We start from the raw sequence: 16,384 nt of genomic DNA, 5'->3' as shown, positions 1-16,384 counted from the left end.
TCAGCCACCTTCCGAAGTTACGGTGAAACTTGCCGCACTTAAATTTGCAAAGAAAAAATAATAATCCAGATAATTTTACTTTTCATCAATGGTTACTACATAAATCCTGTAATCAGCCACATTCCGAAGTTACGATGAAATTTGCCTCACTTAAATTTGTAGAGAAAAAATAAAAATCTAGCCAATTTTACTTTTNATGCTTACTACATAAATCCTGTAATCAGCCACATTCCGAAGTTACGATGAAACTTGCCTCACTTAAATTGGTACGGAAGCTTCCACTCAGTTGGAATTTGAGTCACTTTTGGCACCAGGGCCTTTCTGATCTCGTGGAAACTTGATTTCAGAAACTAATGGCCGTTCAGCAAAAATTGTGGGACGCTAGAGGCCAATTATGGCCAAGCTTTTGAGAGAATTAAAGCGCATAGATTAGGACAATGCCAGCCTGAAAGCGCTGCTATACCGCCATACAATCTCCTGAGCTCACAATTGATCCTGTGCTATAGGGAGGAAAGCTTCATGAATAGCTAATGCATTAGAGTTATTATCAATTTAAAAATAATATGAACATTTTATCAACGCTTGGATCAGGCTATTAATCTCCACTATATAATTAATTTAAAAGCTATACCGCCATACAATCTCCTGAGCTCACAATTGATCCTGTGCTATAGGGAGGAAAGCTTCATGAATAGCTTGTGCATTAAAGTTATTATAAATTGAAATATAATATGAACATTTTATCAACGCTTAGATCAGGCTATTAATCTCCACTATATAATTAATTTAAAAGCTATACCGCCATACAATCTCCTGAGTTCACAATTGATCCTGTGCTATAGGGAGGAAAGCTTCATGAATAGCTAATGCATTAAAGTTATTATAAATTTAAAAATAATATGAACATTTTATCAACGCTTCGATCAGTCGATTAAATTCTACTATATAATTAATTAAATGCATTTCAAATGCATTAAATAACTTTTATTCGCGCAGGGAATTAATATTCAGAGCTTGTGACAGTACGAAAAAACTATCATGAATGAGTTCTAAAAAGTAGCTCAGTCTTTGAGAAATGTTGAGTAACAAAACATTTATAGTCCAGAGATATTAGACGAACGATAGCACTTTGTGGCGAAGAGCGTAGCAAACAAAGCTGCATTTGAATTTTTAATTCACTTGCAGCTATTAATACTACGTTAAAACAAGTGACAAGGTCCGAGTTTCGTCTAGCACTTACATCAAATTAGAGGATCTTTCCAACCATCTTCCAAATGCATAAACTATGATATCAAGAATAAACTATGGAATTCTGTACTTATTTGCGCAATATTTATTTTCATCTATATATACGCGCTAAGATTTACTAGTGAAATATCATTTTTCATTCTTTCAGTATCGTTTTTTTAAATTTTCGTGATTTTTGAAAACTCGAATAGCAATAAGTCAGCAAGAACAATTTCTTTGTTATTCCGTTTCTCACGCTGCATTTTAAATACTTAATTAACTTCTCCAGGATCCAGTCTTTATGGGACATGTATGCAGCCATAATTAATTAATTCAATGTACACAATGAAGGCCAAGCTCAACCGCTTATTGACGGTCATGCAGTGTTGGTAACTCATTCGACGAAGGCGTAACAAGCTTTACGCTGATCGATGAACTGATTACCCCTTGACTTTATTGTACGAAAATTTTACCCCAAGACTTTATTGTATGGAAATTTTACATGAGACGCCAGCGAAAGTAACCGCAGTAACGTAGACATTTGTCGCGCTTATTTTGAATCTTTTACCAGTAGACATAGAAATGTTGGGGTTATTATAAATAATTATTCCGGATTTACTTACGAAGAACTATTGAATGAACTTCCTGCATTATAATTTACAGTTGTTTTAACAATCTGAATTGTGTTGCCTTCGAGTACACGTAGACTGAAAGTTTATCGTTAATTATCTTTCAGACGTAGTCTGAAAGTTTATTATTAATTATCTTATTCTTTTCTGGAACACTTCGCCGTTTCAGACCGACCCAACGCGACGGTAACTCTCGTGTGGCCGCAAATCTCCCGCAATCTCCAGGAGGGCACCAAACTTTTGCTGCAGTGTCATGTCGATGCCAACCCACCGCCTCAGTCGTTCGCCTGGCTACATAACGTGAGGATTACAAAAATGTACAGAATATGTTTATGATCAACACGGGAAAGCTTGGTATTATATAACATGCTGAAGAATAACAAATATTGACTTGAATGATTTAATTAAAACACTGTACTTTCTGCCAGATGGAGTAGCATACGGGTGACGACCGTTAGTTGGAAACTACTGTAAAATGAAATTTCGTGCTACTTTTTTTCATCACTACTAATTAGCTTCAAGAAATGATTTCATTCATTCATGAAATTTTCAGAATAATAATTTTGTAAACTTTAGTAATTTTTACTCACACTTGCTCCAATAAACAACTTCTGAGAAATGAACTAATGCTGAAGTCGTGACTCCAAACTGTCCCCTCCATGCTAGTAGCCTTTGAAGTCATTCATCGGATATAACATTCAAGGTCTTGTTTTCAGTGAGCAAACCATGGCTCGTTGCTCAGGGGGACCAAAGCAAAGTCGGCTTAGCAGGCATAGCGAGTTCCGACATCGCGTGTGCCATGAATAGTAAAATGTCTGCAAACGACGCCTGCGCTGGCACGAATATTCCTAACACATCCTTACTCAACGCAGGACGTTACAGCGTCCCTGCCTATCATTAAGGAACTATAGCTGCTCCTACCCTGGTCGCGATGCCATAAAAGAAATGACCAGTAAGCGGGCATCGTGTCAGAATTTTGGGAGCACAGAAACACGTTGTTGCGGTTAATTAAATCGGTGGGTTTCACGAAGGGTAATTATTTTTTATGTGTATTTTTTGTTGAACAAGAAAGTTCAGCAATGTTGAGCATTTTCCACGAATGGAGAATATGAAGATATTTTTGTGACAGTTCTTTCGTCGTAAACATTTTGAATATAGTTTTTAGTAAAGAAGGCGAGACATTTCTTAAAGCAAAGCCTCCACTATGGGCAAAGCCATGAAAGTGCATTGCGAATTTTGCCTGATGCGAAATGGAGACCTGAGAATATATGTATATGGCCCATGTATAGTAAGCCTCACTTGCCTCTACGGACGCGAATTGGCAATCCTAACCATTTGTTTGTGACTCAAGTTTCAACAACAATTTCTGAGAAAACCTGCAGTGCAAACAATGTTATTATTCATCATATAACATGCAATTGTAAAAATAAACCATCCTGCGCTGCTTAAAGATATTTTTTCCCCTTTCCAAAACCTTTTATATCTCTCATTTTTTCACAAGAAGCTTAGCACAATCTAACGAAATACTGAAGTAAAACCTTCCCTAGACTTCAGCAATAGTGGTTATGAATATTGAACAATAACAGAGTTGTTATTGATGACCGCAAGCGATCGCGTTCCGCGAAAAGAAATAATAGGTACTTTATTTACTTATTATTTATATATAATAATAGGTACTTAATATAATATATAATATAATAATAGGTACTTATTACTTTACTTATTTTTACATAATAAATTAAGTAAATAATAATTACCTGTCAATTAAATATCGTAATATAATAATTGTAATTCAATTAAATAGGTACCTGTATTTGAAGCAAAATTTTTCGCTTCAATTTTTTTCATCATGAATAAATTCTGTGTTCTGATGGAATATTGGAAGAAAATAGTATAAATAATGGTTTTGTACAGAAAAAGACTAGTCTGAGTTTGGAAAATTACCTGATCTACAGTCAATAATGAGACTGGTTAATATTATTTTTATCGAGTCATAAATTTTTTCAAGTCACAACAGGCCAACTTGTGATATGGGAAATGATTTCGTTGTATTCTCTTTCGCAAAACCAAACAAATAACTGGAGTCTGAATCTCTTTAACTATCACGTAATAAACATCCATCCTTTGATAACCAGCAACCAAATTTTAACTTCAAGTAAGAATTATTATTTTTCGTTATTTATGATATATTTAAGCTAATTATCATTGCCTGGAGTCTAAATCTCTTTAAATATCAAGTAATAAACTTTCATCCCTTGATAACCAACAACCAAATTTTTGTAGTTATTTATGATTACTTTAATCTAATTAACATTGCATAGCAGGGCCGTAAGTTGACCTCGAACGAGACTGTGGGACTGTCTTTGACGTGGTCGCACTTGACGCTGCAGCGCGCGACCAGCGACTGGTCAGGCGCCTACCAGTGCACCGCTGCAAATGTTGAGGGAGAAGCCATCAGCAACACTGTCTTTGTCAACATTAAATGTGGGTGAAAAAGATACTAACAAGGTCTTTGTCAATGTCAAGTGTAGGTGATAAATATACTAACATGGTCTATGTTAATATCAAATGTAGGTTATAGATATACTAACAACATCGTCTTTGTCAATATCAAGTGTAGATTAAAAATATACTAACAACACCGTGTTTGGCAATATCAAGTGTAGGTGAAAAATATACTATCAACATCGTCTTTGTCAACATTAAATGGAGGTGAAAATATACTAACAACACCGTGTTTGGCAATATCAAGTGTAGGTGAAAAATATACTATCAACATCGTCTTTGTCAACATTAAATGTAGGTGAAAAATATACTAACAAGGTCTTTGTCAATATCAAATGTAGGTGAAAAATATACTACACTGTTAGAAAAATTACCGTTAACGGTATTAACGGCGTTTCAGTGGCCGGTCGGCACGTGAAAAGAAACACAGTGTCGCCGTTTTTATTCTAATTTAACACTAGAAATCCGTGTAATATCAGATAAAAACGGCGAAACAGTTTATTTTCACGGGGCGACCGGCCACTAGAACGCCAGTGGGACCGTTTTTCACAGTTTTTTTCTAACAGTGTAACAACACCGTCTTTGTCAATATCAAGTGTGGGTGAAAAATATACTATCAAGGTCTTTGTCAATGTCAAGTGTAGGTGAAAAATATACTATCAACACCGTTTTTGTCAACATCAAGTGTAGGTGAAAAATATACTAACTTCTTTTTCAAAGAAATAATTTAAAAAGTGCAGTCTTCTTCTATTAATCAAAATAATTTTATTTAAACGTGCGACAAAGTTTAATTTTACTTCTCTTGATTTGTTGATAACATCTTTGTCAAAATCAAGTTTGAGTGAGATAGAACAAAGGAAAGCCAATCGCTATTGTAAAGAAAATTGGTAGTTACTCTGAAAATCAACCGAATTGCTTTCTTAGTGCAGAAAATTTCAATTTCCAGTCTTTTCCAATGTTCAACACATCTTTTTTTGTCACATCAAGTGTGTGGGAAAAACAGCAATTCGCTATTCTAAGGAAATGAAAGAGCTTTGACACTTATCTGAAAATAGAATTTTCTTTGTGATAAGTTCATGAAAGTTCAGTTTAAATTGCCTTCTGATCTTAAAATCATCTCTGACAACTTCAATTGTGATTGTGATGTATCGTATGATATTTTCGCTGATAAATAACTAAACTGTAAAATCTTCCTATGGAAATCAACTGAATAAACATTTTTTGCTGCCATCTTACCTTTAATTATTGTCATCTCTTAATTTTCTTCGCGCCTTGCGAGCATAGGGCCAATGAGGAAAGTAATGCAAAATCAAAAACTTTATGTCTTTTCTAGCCCCAATTTTTCGATGTAAATCACAATTTCATAAATTAAATAAGTGCAAAATGTTACAGTATTTGATTACTGTTTTATAGGAACATGATCTATCCACCATCTCAGTGAATGCTTAGATAATAAAATATTTCTGGTCTTTTGTTAAGATTCTGCGTTACAAAATCGGTATTGACAATTGACAATCTTTGATATAAGGATAACATATATGTATTGTTTTTTTTGTTATCAGATGCTCCTCGGTGCACGCTTCCTCCCTCTTTCCGCGGCCTCGCTCTTTTCGACCAAGTCATCATAAACTGCGCAGTCGATGCGGATCCCGACAATGTTACTTTCCGCTGGACTTTCACCAAATCTACGGGCAATGATCGATTCCGGCTGATATCAAACGACTGGTGGGCACTCAGCTGATGCGAGCCTAGAAATGTTTGCGGCAGACTCGGGTAATCGAATGCCGCAAAAGTGGCGCTGAAATCCACGAGTAAAGAAATCGTTTTGGGTAAAAGTTCAGTTACTTGCATTGTCGGGTACTTTGGGTGGGGTTCAGAAGCCCGAGAGAACCGTTTTTTGCCTTATGAAATTCGACTTGTCATTCGATCGGGTTATTCAAATTCTGCGCAGAAACTGCGTAGAGCATAGGATAGGTAGTTTTTAATATAAGTTATTAGCCGAGGAGAGCACATAATAATATATTTTTGGTGCAGATTTATTTTTTTATGACAGATTTATTTGCAATTAATTATCTGAAATGCGCAGGTATTCATCAGAAGGACTGCGTTCAACACTCAAGTACGTTGTTGAGAGCCCGGAAGATTTCGGAGTAATCAATTGCGAAGCCACGAACGCAGTCGGTCCTCAGGCTGTGCCATGCAAGACAACACTTGTTTCTGTTGGTCAGTAAAATAAAACTCGTGTCTGAAAGAAATTATTTACGTCTGTGATGAATTTTGCTCATAAATTATAATGATGAATAAAAGTTTTACGCTTCGCATTCCTGCGAGAGAAAAAAATTTCATTTCAGATTGCATGTAAAAATTCAACCCCAGGCTCAGTCCATATTGCTTTATTAAAGTTGAGTTTAATATATTGGAATTTAGAAAAAAATATGGCTAAATTTAAATTCCCGTTCCCAAGTTATTAAATTCTCCATGAGTAACTAAATTAATTTCTGGAATCAACTTCGGTGTTTCGATCGAGTTCGCTACTTAGGATGCAAGTAGTTTTCTAATAATTGTTTATAAGCCTAAAAATGGGCTATCGCTTTGTTTAATAAAACGTGTGAACCAAGGATTTCTGCTGTACACTTTGCGTAATTCTGGTAAATGTTCATCATTCAAGGAAATTTCCAAAAGTTTAAAAAATTCCATTCCAGTTTTGGGTAACCCGATTAAAATTATATATCATGATCCCTATTTTCGAGTTAATTCATTGTTTCTTTACAAAAAATTAAAGTCTGAAAAATCAAAATCTTATATCAAAGTCTGAAAGAATTAATTTAGTGTTACATAGAAAAGTTTTATGCAATGTTCATCGTACGTATTGAAGGCATCCCAGAAGAGGTCAGAGGCTGCATGGTCACCAACGTCACTGCCACCACCGCCACCGTCAACTGCATGGCTGGCTATGATGGGGGACTAAAACAAAGTTTCAGAATTCAGGTAACCATCGCCAAATACCCTGAATATCTTATTATTAGAATAGAATACAATAAATAAACAAATAATTTTGGCAAAGAATATTTATGTATAGTGTAAATTAATTTCTTAATTGAAGCATAAGTTACTTTTATTTATGGGTACTGCTTTGGCTTCTATACAAGACAACACAGATATAATTTTTGTAAAAAATATTTCTGTAAAGGTCTAAATTAATTTCTTATTTGAATCATAAGTTGTGTTTGTTTAGAAGTACTGCTTTGGTTTCTATAGAAGACAACAAACATATAATTTTTGTAAAAAATCTGACTGTAAACGTCTAAATTAATTTCTTATTTGAATCATTGCTTGCTTTTGTTTATAGGGTAGGCATACTGCTTCGGTTTCTGTAGAAGACAACAAAGATATAATTTTTATAAAAAATCTTTCTGTAAAGGTCTAAATTAATTTCTTATTTGAATCATAAGTTGCATTTGTTTATTTATATACACCGTTCGTTCTTCTACGATTACGTTGTATTTATTACAGGTATGGCAGACGCAGGACGAGGGGCTGGTGTACTCAGACATCTTAGAGTCTGGGACAGCGACTCGCTACAGCAACACCTCCACATCCGTCGCTCCTTCAGCCGGTTTCGCTCCTGCAATGCACGCGGGAAATCCGGCCTCTGGAGCGGATGACGTTGAAGGAGAAAGGATTCCTGTGTTTCATGACAGAGAAACTTTTATGCCCGAAAGAATACAGTTCTTCGTGCCTGTACTGAAGCCAAACGTGAGATAAAATACTAGCAGAGATATACCCATATTATAGTAATACAATTAAATTAAATGCCTAATACTAAATTACGCATATTCTTTTGTTACCGTTTCATAGTAGGAGGGCTGTTTTTCACATTCTTATTCACGCCGAATATGATTTTGTTTCAAAATTTTAGATGCTGCTCATCAGTTTTTTTCTATCAGTCGTATCATATTTTCTCGTGTTTTCCAGCATTAACTATTTAGCTGTCAAATGAATATTTATTGTAACTCTTATTCTTTTCGCACATGCCTCACCGATCCACAATTTGAGTATGCTGCTATGCTATCATGAATTTGTTCGTCATCAATCGTCTGCCTATCATAATTTATTCAACACTCTCTCCACCCTCACCACTACTTAGAATATCAAAAGAATATTGAAAATATTTAATAGCTCCAATTTTAAAATTTACGATTAATCTCTATTTATCATAGTACAGTAGACAGTTTTTATATTTCAGTATTTTCTATACGTATCTGTACCAACGGGAAAAATTATTTTTTTATCGATCTATCAGTCCAAAAACGAAAAGTCTAATTTTTAATTCTTCAGGATAATTATTGTATTATTACTATTTTTTGATTAATTGTTTTCCTTACAGACACACCATTTTGCTGCTGTTACCGCCATGAACTCACGTGGTCAAGCGAAGCCTAAAAAATTTTACATACGGACTCTGAGCGACGGAACTGAAACTCCTTCATCGCCCAAACCGCGGCCAAAAAGTGTCCAGCCAAAGCGGGTCAAACATCCGCCTTCACTGCCGGCCACTCCGGCGTACGAAGCTCATACAACGCATTCGTATGTTCAAGGTGCGTGCAGTTAAAGAAAACTGTTGGTAATAAGTGCGTGATTATCATAGCAAAATGTTTGTAAGGAATTTTATGCGATATTTTCGCTTTTAAATGTTATTGAAACGTTTGTTCTGCAGTCTAGGAACAATCTCCGTTCATATTTCAAGCTGATAATATGATATTTAAATTTTAAACCCCCTTAACTCGATAACTGTTCATATTATCAGTTTCTCCAATGGCGACAGCTTTACGGTGGAAATATTTCTCTCAATCTGCATATTCTGACAAAATACGTATGTCTCTGAATTACGGTACAAAAAATGTGTTGGTATTCACAATTGCAGAATTGATTCACAGAACCACACAAAATCTTTGTTAAAGTCTCAATGGTCTCTGGCATATAACTATATTTGCCAGGTTTAACTATATATGGTTGAATCTGCCACAATACGGTATAATTCTTTAAAAATTTCCAGAATTTTATTTCAAAATCTGATATGATGTATTTTGCAGTTAATTAATGTTTGTAACTTTATTTATACCTATTGCTTACACGAGGCAAAGCCTAGAGATTAGGAATATATCCGAAATAATAGTGGTGTTAATTAGATTTAAAAAATCGCTGAATTTAGAGAGGTATGCAGATTTGAATTCAGATTAGATTAGTTTCGACTGGACCTCGGTGCATGTTCCTCACTTATGACACTACAATGCTTCACTGAAAACAGAAACATTTTATTATCCTGGACTGAAGACAGAGACATATTATTATCTTGAACTGAAGACAGAGACATATTATTTTCCTGGACTGAAGACAGAGACATATTATTATCCTCGACTGAAGACAGAGACATATTATTATCCTGGACTGAAGACAGAGACATATTATTATCCTCTACTGAAGACAGAGACATATTATTATCCTGGACTGAAGACAGAGACATTTTATTATCCTGGACTGAAGACAGAGACATTATTATCCTGGACTGAAGACAGAGCCATATTATTATCCTGGACTGAAGACAGAGACATTATTATCCTGGACTGAAGACAGAGCCATATTATTATCCTGGACTGAAGACAGAAACATATTATTATCCTGGACTGAAGACAGAGACATATTATTATCCTGGACTGAAGACAGAGACATATTATTATCCTGGTTACACTGCAGGCCTCTCCACTCAAGTAGAAACTCCAAAGTCTCGGATCTTCTTGTGGGTCATCGCCATCATTCTCGGCGTGGGGTTTGCTATTTTTGGTGTTGGATTTGGCGTTTACATGGGCAAGCGCCAGATCATCACGTGCTGGTATCTGTCGTGCGGCAGGCTGTGTCGCGATGGATGCTGCAGCGGAATGAGATCAGGTAACGAGAAAATTAAGAAGATTTTTCCCCAAACATGAACGCTGCAGGCAGGTCAAATAATATCAAAATGTTTTTTTCAAATAAATTCCAACCTTTTATATAATTTAAAAATACAGGTAAAAATATAATGAAGAAATATGTAGGGTCGTAAGTTAATTAAATTAGAAATTTTCCGTATCACAAGAATTGCGATGTCTGCGCCTCCATGAGTGATGAAAACGCCAGATTTACTTAAGCATTATATGCTGTTCAGTATATTTAGTTGTAGCATATTAGTTTAGTATATGCTGTTCTTTCTTAACATGTACATGTCGTCCTTATTGCTAAGTTTAATATATGCTCGACAAGAATAACTCCGAGTAAATTTGATAATGAAATTTTCTGAATGCCTGGCAAAAGGGAATAAGGAAAACATTTGATTTTTGATTGTTTTATTGGTAAGGTATCGTGCAGTGAAATTCTTCGATCGCCTTGTAGAGACAGATGTTTTATTCAATTGATAAATAATTTTTTTATGCAATATTCTGTTCACGTATATATGCTTTTATTTCTGTACATTTTTGATTTGTGTCTTGTGATTTTTTTCGCGTGATGAGATATTTCTAATTTAAAATTTCTGACGACCAACGCTACAAAGTTTAATTCTCAAAATGTATTATTTCTTCCTATAACTTAAGTTTGATGGTTATACATTGTCATGCTCAGCTCATCCAAATTATTATTATTGTACCTACCAATTAATTGAGTTTTAGAGGTTATAGTTTGTGAAGGAATCAGCCCAATTATTATTCCTTTGATTGCAGGAACGTGTTCTGGTCGATGCATAGGATGCTGGAAGCGTTGCAAAGCTCGATGCGAAGATTGCATCATGCGCAAAAAGAATGCGTGTTCTGCGGACAACTGCAAGGAACAACTAACAGGCTGCAAGTGTATTAGAACTTGCTGCTTAAGACTCAAGCCCAGGGGGATCCCCAAGTTTTGTCAAGCTGAAATTAAAGGCGAGGATGGTGAGAGCAAGACAGTTTCCTGCTGCATGGAGCTGTCGTCATGCCATAAAGGCGTGGACGACGGGGAGCCAGCCATGGACATGGCAACAGGACTGCGTGGGCCGGCGCTGCAGCTGCATAGAGGGGGAACTCTGTTACTGCGTCGGGCGCTGTCCAATAATGACTCGACATCTGGCAGCATAAAGCGCGGTAAAGATGCAGGTAGGCTTATCATCATAGATGATTTTTCTTTGTTCAATAATAATACACAGGGCAAAGAAAATGTTTCTTTTTTATTTGGTTACGGCGAGGGGATCTTTAAGATGCGGGTTAAATTCCAAACAGGTGGCACAGAGCCCACGCAAGTGCATGATGAATTGCCAAGGTTGAATCTTAAATAATTAAAAAAAATTGAACTCAGATATTTTAATTAAATATCAAAAGGCTTAAAGACAGAAAATATTATTCTCCAAGAATAGCCTACCTGAAACTCTTTAAAAATGTATGGCAGTTTCACCAGTGATATACATAGGTATATTACTTGCGCCTGGTAGCTTAGCTTGCAATGTAGCGTAACTAAACCCAGAGAAAAATCTTCCATCTTTATTTATAGATTTATTGAAGTCATAATTTTTGCATCTTATTTCTCAAGAACAATTAAAACTTGTTTGAAATGAGTCTTTTGATGTTGTCATTTATTTAGTAGCATATCATCTAAAAGTCGTTTAAATATATTCTTTTAGAAACATTACTTCAGATATTTGAGGTGACGAAACGAGAGTTTGTTTGAGCCTAGGGGTTATTCGGCTTTTATTATGCAATGTAGTACAAGCCATGTCGAAATTACCTATAATTATTTATGCACGTTATTGTACTCAAAATTTACAGCAGAAATACCCGACATCCTCATTAATTATCTCTGTTGGAACTTAACGTTCTATTTTCCTTTCTAAATTTCGTAAGAGTAAGAAATACTATTCAAATAAACACATAAATTTCCTCGCAAAACTCCATTTGGGAACCCAGTAAAATGTGAGTGTTTTTTTCACCCACAATGTTTAATTTACAGATGGAGAAGGCAGCTACATGAATGGGATGCTGGAACAAACAATATATGATTCGTCTGGAAAGTACAGAGGTTTTGCACATATTCCTTCACAACACCAAGTCGGAGTTCGGAGGGTGAGTTGGGAAATTACTTAAGCTAATGAGTTCAGGTTTATATTTTAGGGTGCACCTGAATTTTTTTTATTAAATTTAAATTTTTCATATTATAATATTAAATTTGATTTTTTACTCTATCATGGACGTGAATGGTCTGTTGTGAACGATTAATTATTAATCTCAAAATTTTGCATTCAAATTTTCCAATTGATGAAATTAGTATATTTTTTACAATCAGACAAAAGACTTAACGGTCATTGAGCTAAATTGAGGCAAATACAAGTTCGATATTTGAAATTTTAAGGAGAACAATTATTGTTTCCAAAAGATTGGCTCTTTGCAAATATCTAACGTATGGCATGGTGTATATATGGAAATTGCTGCATGAAAAATTACTACAAATTTTGATGTATACAATGAAATATTTTACTGAATTTTTTGAGAACATAACACCTTTTCACTAATTTACTAGCTAAATATATCTAAAATTCTTCATTCTTTTAATTCATATTAAACAAGCATATTTGATACAAAATTGTCGGAGAGTTATCCACTTAATCTTTTAATATTGTAGCCGTTCTTGAATTTCACAACTATGCAGTCTAGGCAAAGCTGTCGTTTTTTGTCGCTCCAATCAATAGGCTTTCTTGCCACAGAAAACAGTTTTGTCCAGGAATAGCGGTAGACTGAAGTAGAATATATTCGGAGGCCTTGTTAGGATATGTTTCTTTTATATGTGAAGGTGATCAATTTATAGCGTGAATTGATGAAAAGTAATTTGAAATGTTAGGGGGAACAAGCTCATGACCACGATCATGAGCTTCTTTAAATACTTTTCCCGATTTATTTATGATACAATCAACCAACACGATCAAGCCATGCGCTTGGCAGTAAGCGAAATCAAGATCTGTGGTATGAAGAACAATAATTCCCATTACCCCAATACAGATGGAATTTAAGGAATCCCACTCCAACAATTTGCAAGTATCATTTGGCTCTGTAATGATTTACATGTTGATAATTAGAATGCACCTGGTGATCATTTTCGATACGCACCATCGTATCAATCTTAATAAAATTTATTTAAGATACAAATAGAAAGAGGACGGACGACTGGTGGAAAATTTTATTTGATAAAAATTGAGACGTCGGTTTGCAATAATTGTCCCTACTTAAATATTATAAACACAGGGCGCAGAAGGAATAAATCTTTGACTATTCCAAAAAAGCATTCCATTCCCGAATGATCGTTATTCGCAATTAAGTAAAGATTTGTCTCATTTTTGTGATGTGTCTACATTAAGACACTGTGAAGTGTCTATAGAAAGACACTGTGATGTGTCTAATGTGATTATGCAATGTGTCAGTAGGTAGACTGCAAGGTGTCTGTAAGAAGACAACTTTATTTTTCAGTCTGATTTTTTGCTCACTATTTGTAAAATTAATAATTGAATTATTATCCTTATAATAATTTTTTTGGGGTAGCTTTTCCGACTTTGTAAAGTTCATACAATGCAATATTGATGTGATAGCCTATAATTTAACAAAATGTTAAGACAGAGAATCGGTTCTGTAACCAGCATCAATTTAAAAGCTTAACGTCAACACGTTACCGTCAAAATAACTCGTTCAGATGTGCGATCGTGAAGTTTATAGAAATTCGTTAGTCAATGTCTCTACTCAAAAAGTTTTGAAATAAACAACAACAAAAATCATTCTAAAACGAAACATGACAAATTTGACCTAGAATAGCCTAGTATATGTATTTTGTTATTCAAACTATCTAATTTATTGTGACAATCATATGCTTGAAATGGAAGAAAATTCGAGTAGGTTGATCATGTCCGAGGTCTGTTTCGATTTATTTTGCAATAAAAACACGTGGCCACTGGCAATATATATTTAATATCTAGATTCAGTATACATTTAAAAGCTAGGAACTGTCGGCGCGAGTTTTAAAAAAAAATGGTAAGCCGCTTCAGTGGCCTAACGCACAACCAATGTAGCGAAAAAATCACTTCGTTATGTCTAATAATGTTTTCTCGTTACAATTCCATTCAATGGTTCTTTGATAGAATGCAAACTTAAACGAGAGTCGCGCAATGTGAGAATGAATAAAAATTGTATGATCTTTTTCAGACTCCCGAGCCAATCAGTGAAGCGGCCCCAAACTCCACCTCGCCATCAGATCCATTGCTGGTCAACGGGAAAAAACTCAGTTTCATAGAACCAAAGCCTGCGTTTTCTGTCAAGGACCGGGATGACTCAAGCGCGAAAAAAGACCCAGACAGAAGCGGCGGTTTCGAGGTCGAAGACCGAACTGTCACGGACCTCACAGATCCTGAAGAGCAAAGAGAAACTGAAGGTGCAAATAGAGATTCAGGAGAGGGCGAAGGTGACAGAAGCAGGCCCGGTGCTCCGAAGTTTAGCGCCGTGCTCAGAAACTTTCGTCCTCCGAGTTTAGCCAAGTTTGTTCCTAAAGCCAAGGCGGCAACGAATTCCGGCTGTGACGTCTGATTGATTGTGCAACAGGGGACGTAAGCTGAAAATAACGCCATATTTAGGCCGGAAAACAAAACCAGGCAGCTACCTTATAGATTCATCGAAATATACGATTTTTACCCTATTTCTGATTGTTGAAAATGTTTGATGGGACTGATTTACGATCTAGATAACCATAAGCATCAAAACCGGAGTTGCCATTCAATGTTTAGCATTAATCTGTTCTCACTGTAACTGAAATTTTTGAAAGTTTATTGAGATTTTCGTGTTAAATTGTGCCCCAGCCATTTAAATAAGATGTTCCCTAACCAGGCTTCCAACATAGTCGAGCTCAGTGTGTAAAGACCCGTTGTGTCAGCCTGTTGCACTTGAATTGCTTGAATTTTAAGCTGTTTGTTTGTGATGCATGAGTTCATGTTGAGTTTAAACAATAATGTGGCTGTGATATGATATCATGATGAACGTCATATCAATAACGGTTTTATAACAACATTTTGACCATGTTGACTTTTTTGTAGATTTAAGGGATATTGTCCTGCTTCACTAGAGAATCGAGTTAATTCTTTAGAAAAATTGTTGAGATTTGAGCTTTTGGAGATATTGGCAGACTCGTTCGTATATATCGCTTTCCTCTAACTTCTAAAAAAGCTTCCGTCCTTTTCCGATACTACTTTGTTTTTAGTCAATATAAAAATCTATATCAACTAGAATCTTTGTAATGCAAGTATGGAAAATGTTGTCACTGACACAATAAAGAAAGCCACACAAGCGAAAATTTATAATGAGCAGAATTTTAGAATTCAATAAGTGTTTATAATATAAATTTGAATGATATTCATACTTTCTGTAATAAATTGGGATGAATTATTGTTCTTCAGCAAAGAAATACAAGCAAGTTTTAAGATACGGAACCATAAACTACGACTTTGAATTACGCAGTATATTATCTAAATAATAATTTTGGATTTAGTGCTCGTGCTTGTGAGTGTGAATTTTTTCATTGGAGAATTTTTTTATTGATTGAGAATTTTTGTCAATTCCTGCTGTTCGAATTTTTTCTTACCAGTCACACTTTAATTTTGTAATTTTATCTGATATTCTTGAGAGGGCAAAGATGAACAGGTAAATAAATTTAATTGTAATTCGTTCTAATCCATTAAAACTTGACTGAAGTGTACACGTTTGTTGTTCCAGTGCAACTCGACATTTTTTTCAGGGGGTCCTTGCATTATCAATGTTCTGAAGATAATATAATGGTTTTTATACATTTATTCCCAACGTCTTTCGTAATGGAAAAACGTTGGAACATTTTCGGAACTTCAATGATAATAATTGCAATCAAAATGCAATTTTTAATTTTAAAAATATACAAATTCGTAGGTAACATCAGAAGCTAACAGGGAACAGCTATTCAAATCTTCCAAA

At 35.1% G+C, this 16,384-nt stretch overlaps 1 protein-coding gene across 1 annotated transcript in view; it reads left to right on the top strand.

Moving 5' to 3' along the window:
• LOC108678382 overlaps positions 1 to 15,947 on the top strand; it is a 53,719-nt gene extending 37,772 nt beyond the window's left edge. Inside the window, exons 12-22 of the mRNA XM_047883013.1 lie at positions 2,026 to 2,156; positions 4,181 to 4,340; positions 5,924 to 6,086; positions 6,448 to 6,584; positions 7,237 to 7,349; positions 7,875 to 8,117; positions 8,749 to 8,959; positions 10,116 to 10,307; positions 11,111 to 11,515; positions 12,363 to 12,475; positions 14,597 to 15,947. Coding sequence (XP_047738969.1) covers positions 2,026 to 2,156; positions 4,181 to 4,340; positions 5,924 to 6,086; positions 6,448 to 6,584; positions 7,237 to 7,349; positions 7,875 to 8,117; positions 8,749 to 8,959; positions 10,116 to 10,307; positions 11,111 to 11,515; positions 12,363 to 12,475; positions 14,597 to 14,974 — 2,246 coding nt within the window. The 3' untranslated portion in view covers positions 14,975 to 15,947. The remainder of the gene's footprint in view (positions 1 to 2,025; positions 2,157 to 4,180; positions 4,341 to 5,923; positions 6,087 to 6,447; positions 6,585 to 7,236; positions 7,350 to 7,874; positions 8,118 to 8,748; positions 8,960 to 10,115; positions 10,308 to 11,110; positions 11,516 to 12,362; positions 12,476 to 14,596) is intronic.
• Positions 15,948 to 16,384: the final 437 nt, after the last annotated feature.

The sequence above is a fragment of the Hyalella azteca genome, unplaced genomic scaffold (genome assembly GCF_000764305.2).
Source record: "Hyalella azteca isolate HAZT.00-mixed unplaced genomic scaffold, Hazt_2.0.2 contig11800, whole genome shotgun sequence".
NCBI classification, from domain to species: Eukaryota; Metazoa; Arthropoda; class Malacostraca; order Amphipoda; family Hyalellidae; genus Hyalella; species Hyalella azteca.
Note: the sequence above shows the minus strand (reverse complement) of the source record. Positions and strands in the feature narration are given on the sequence as shown.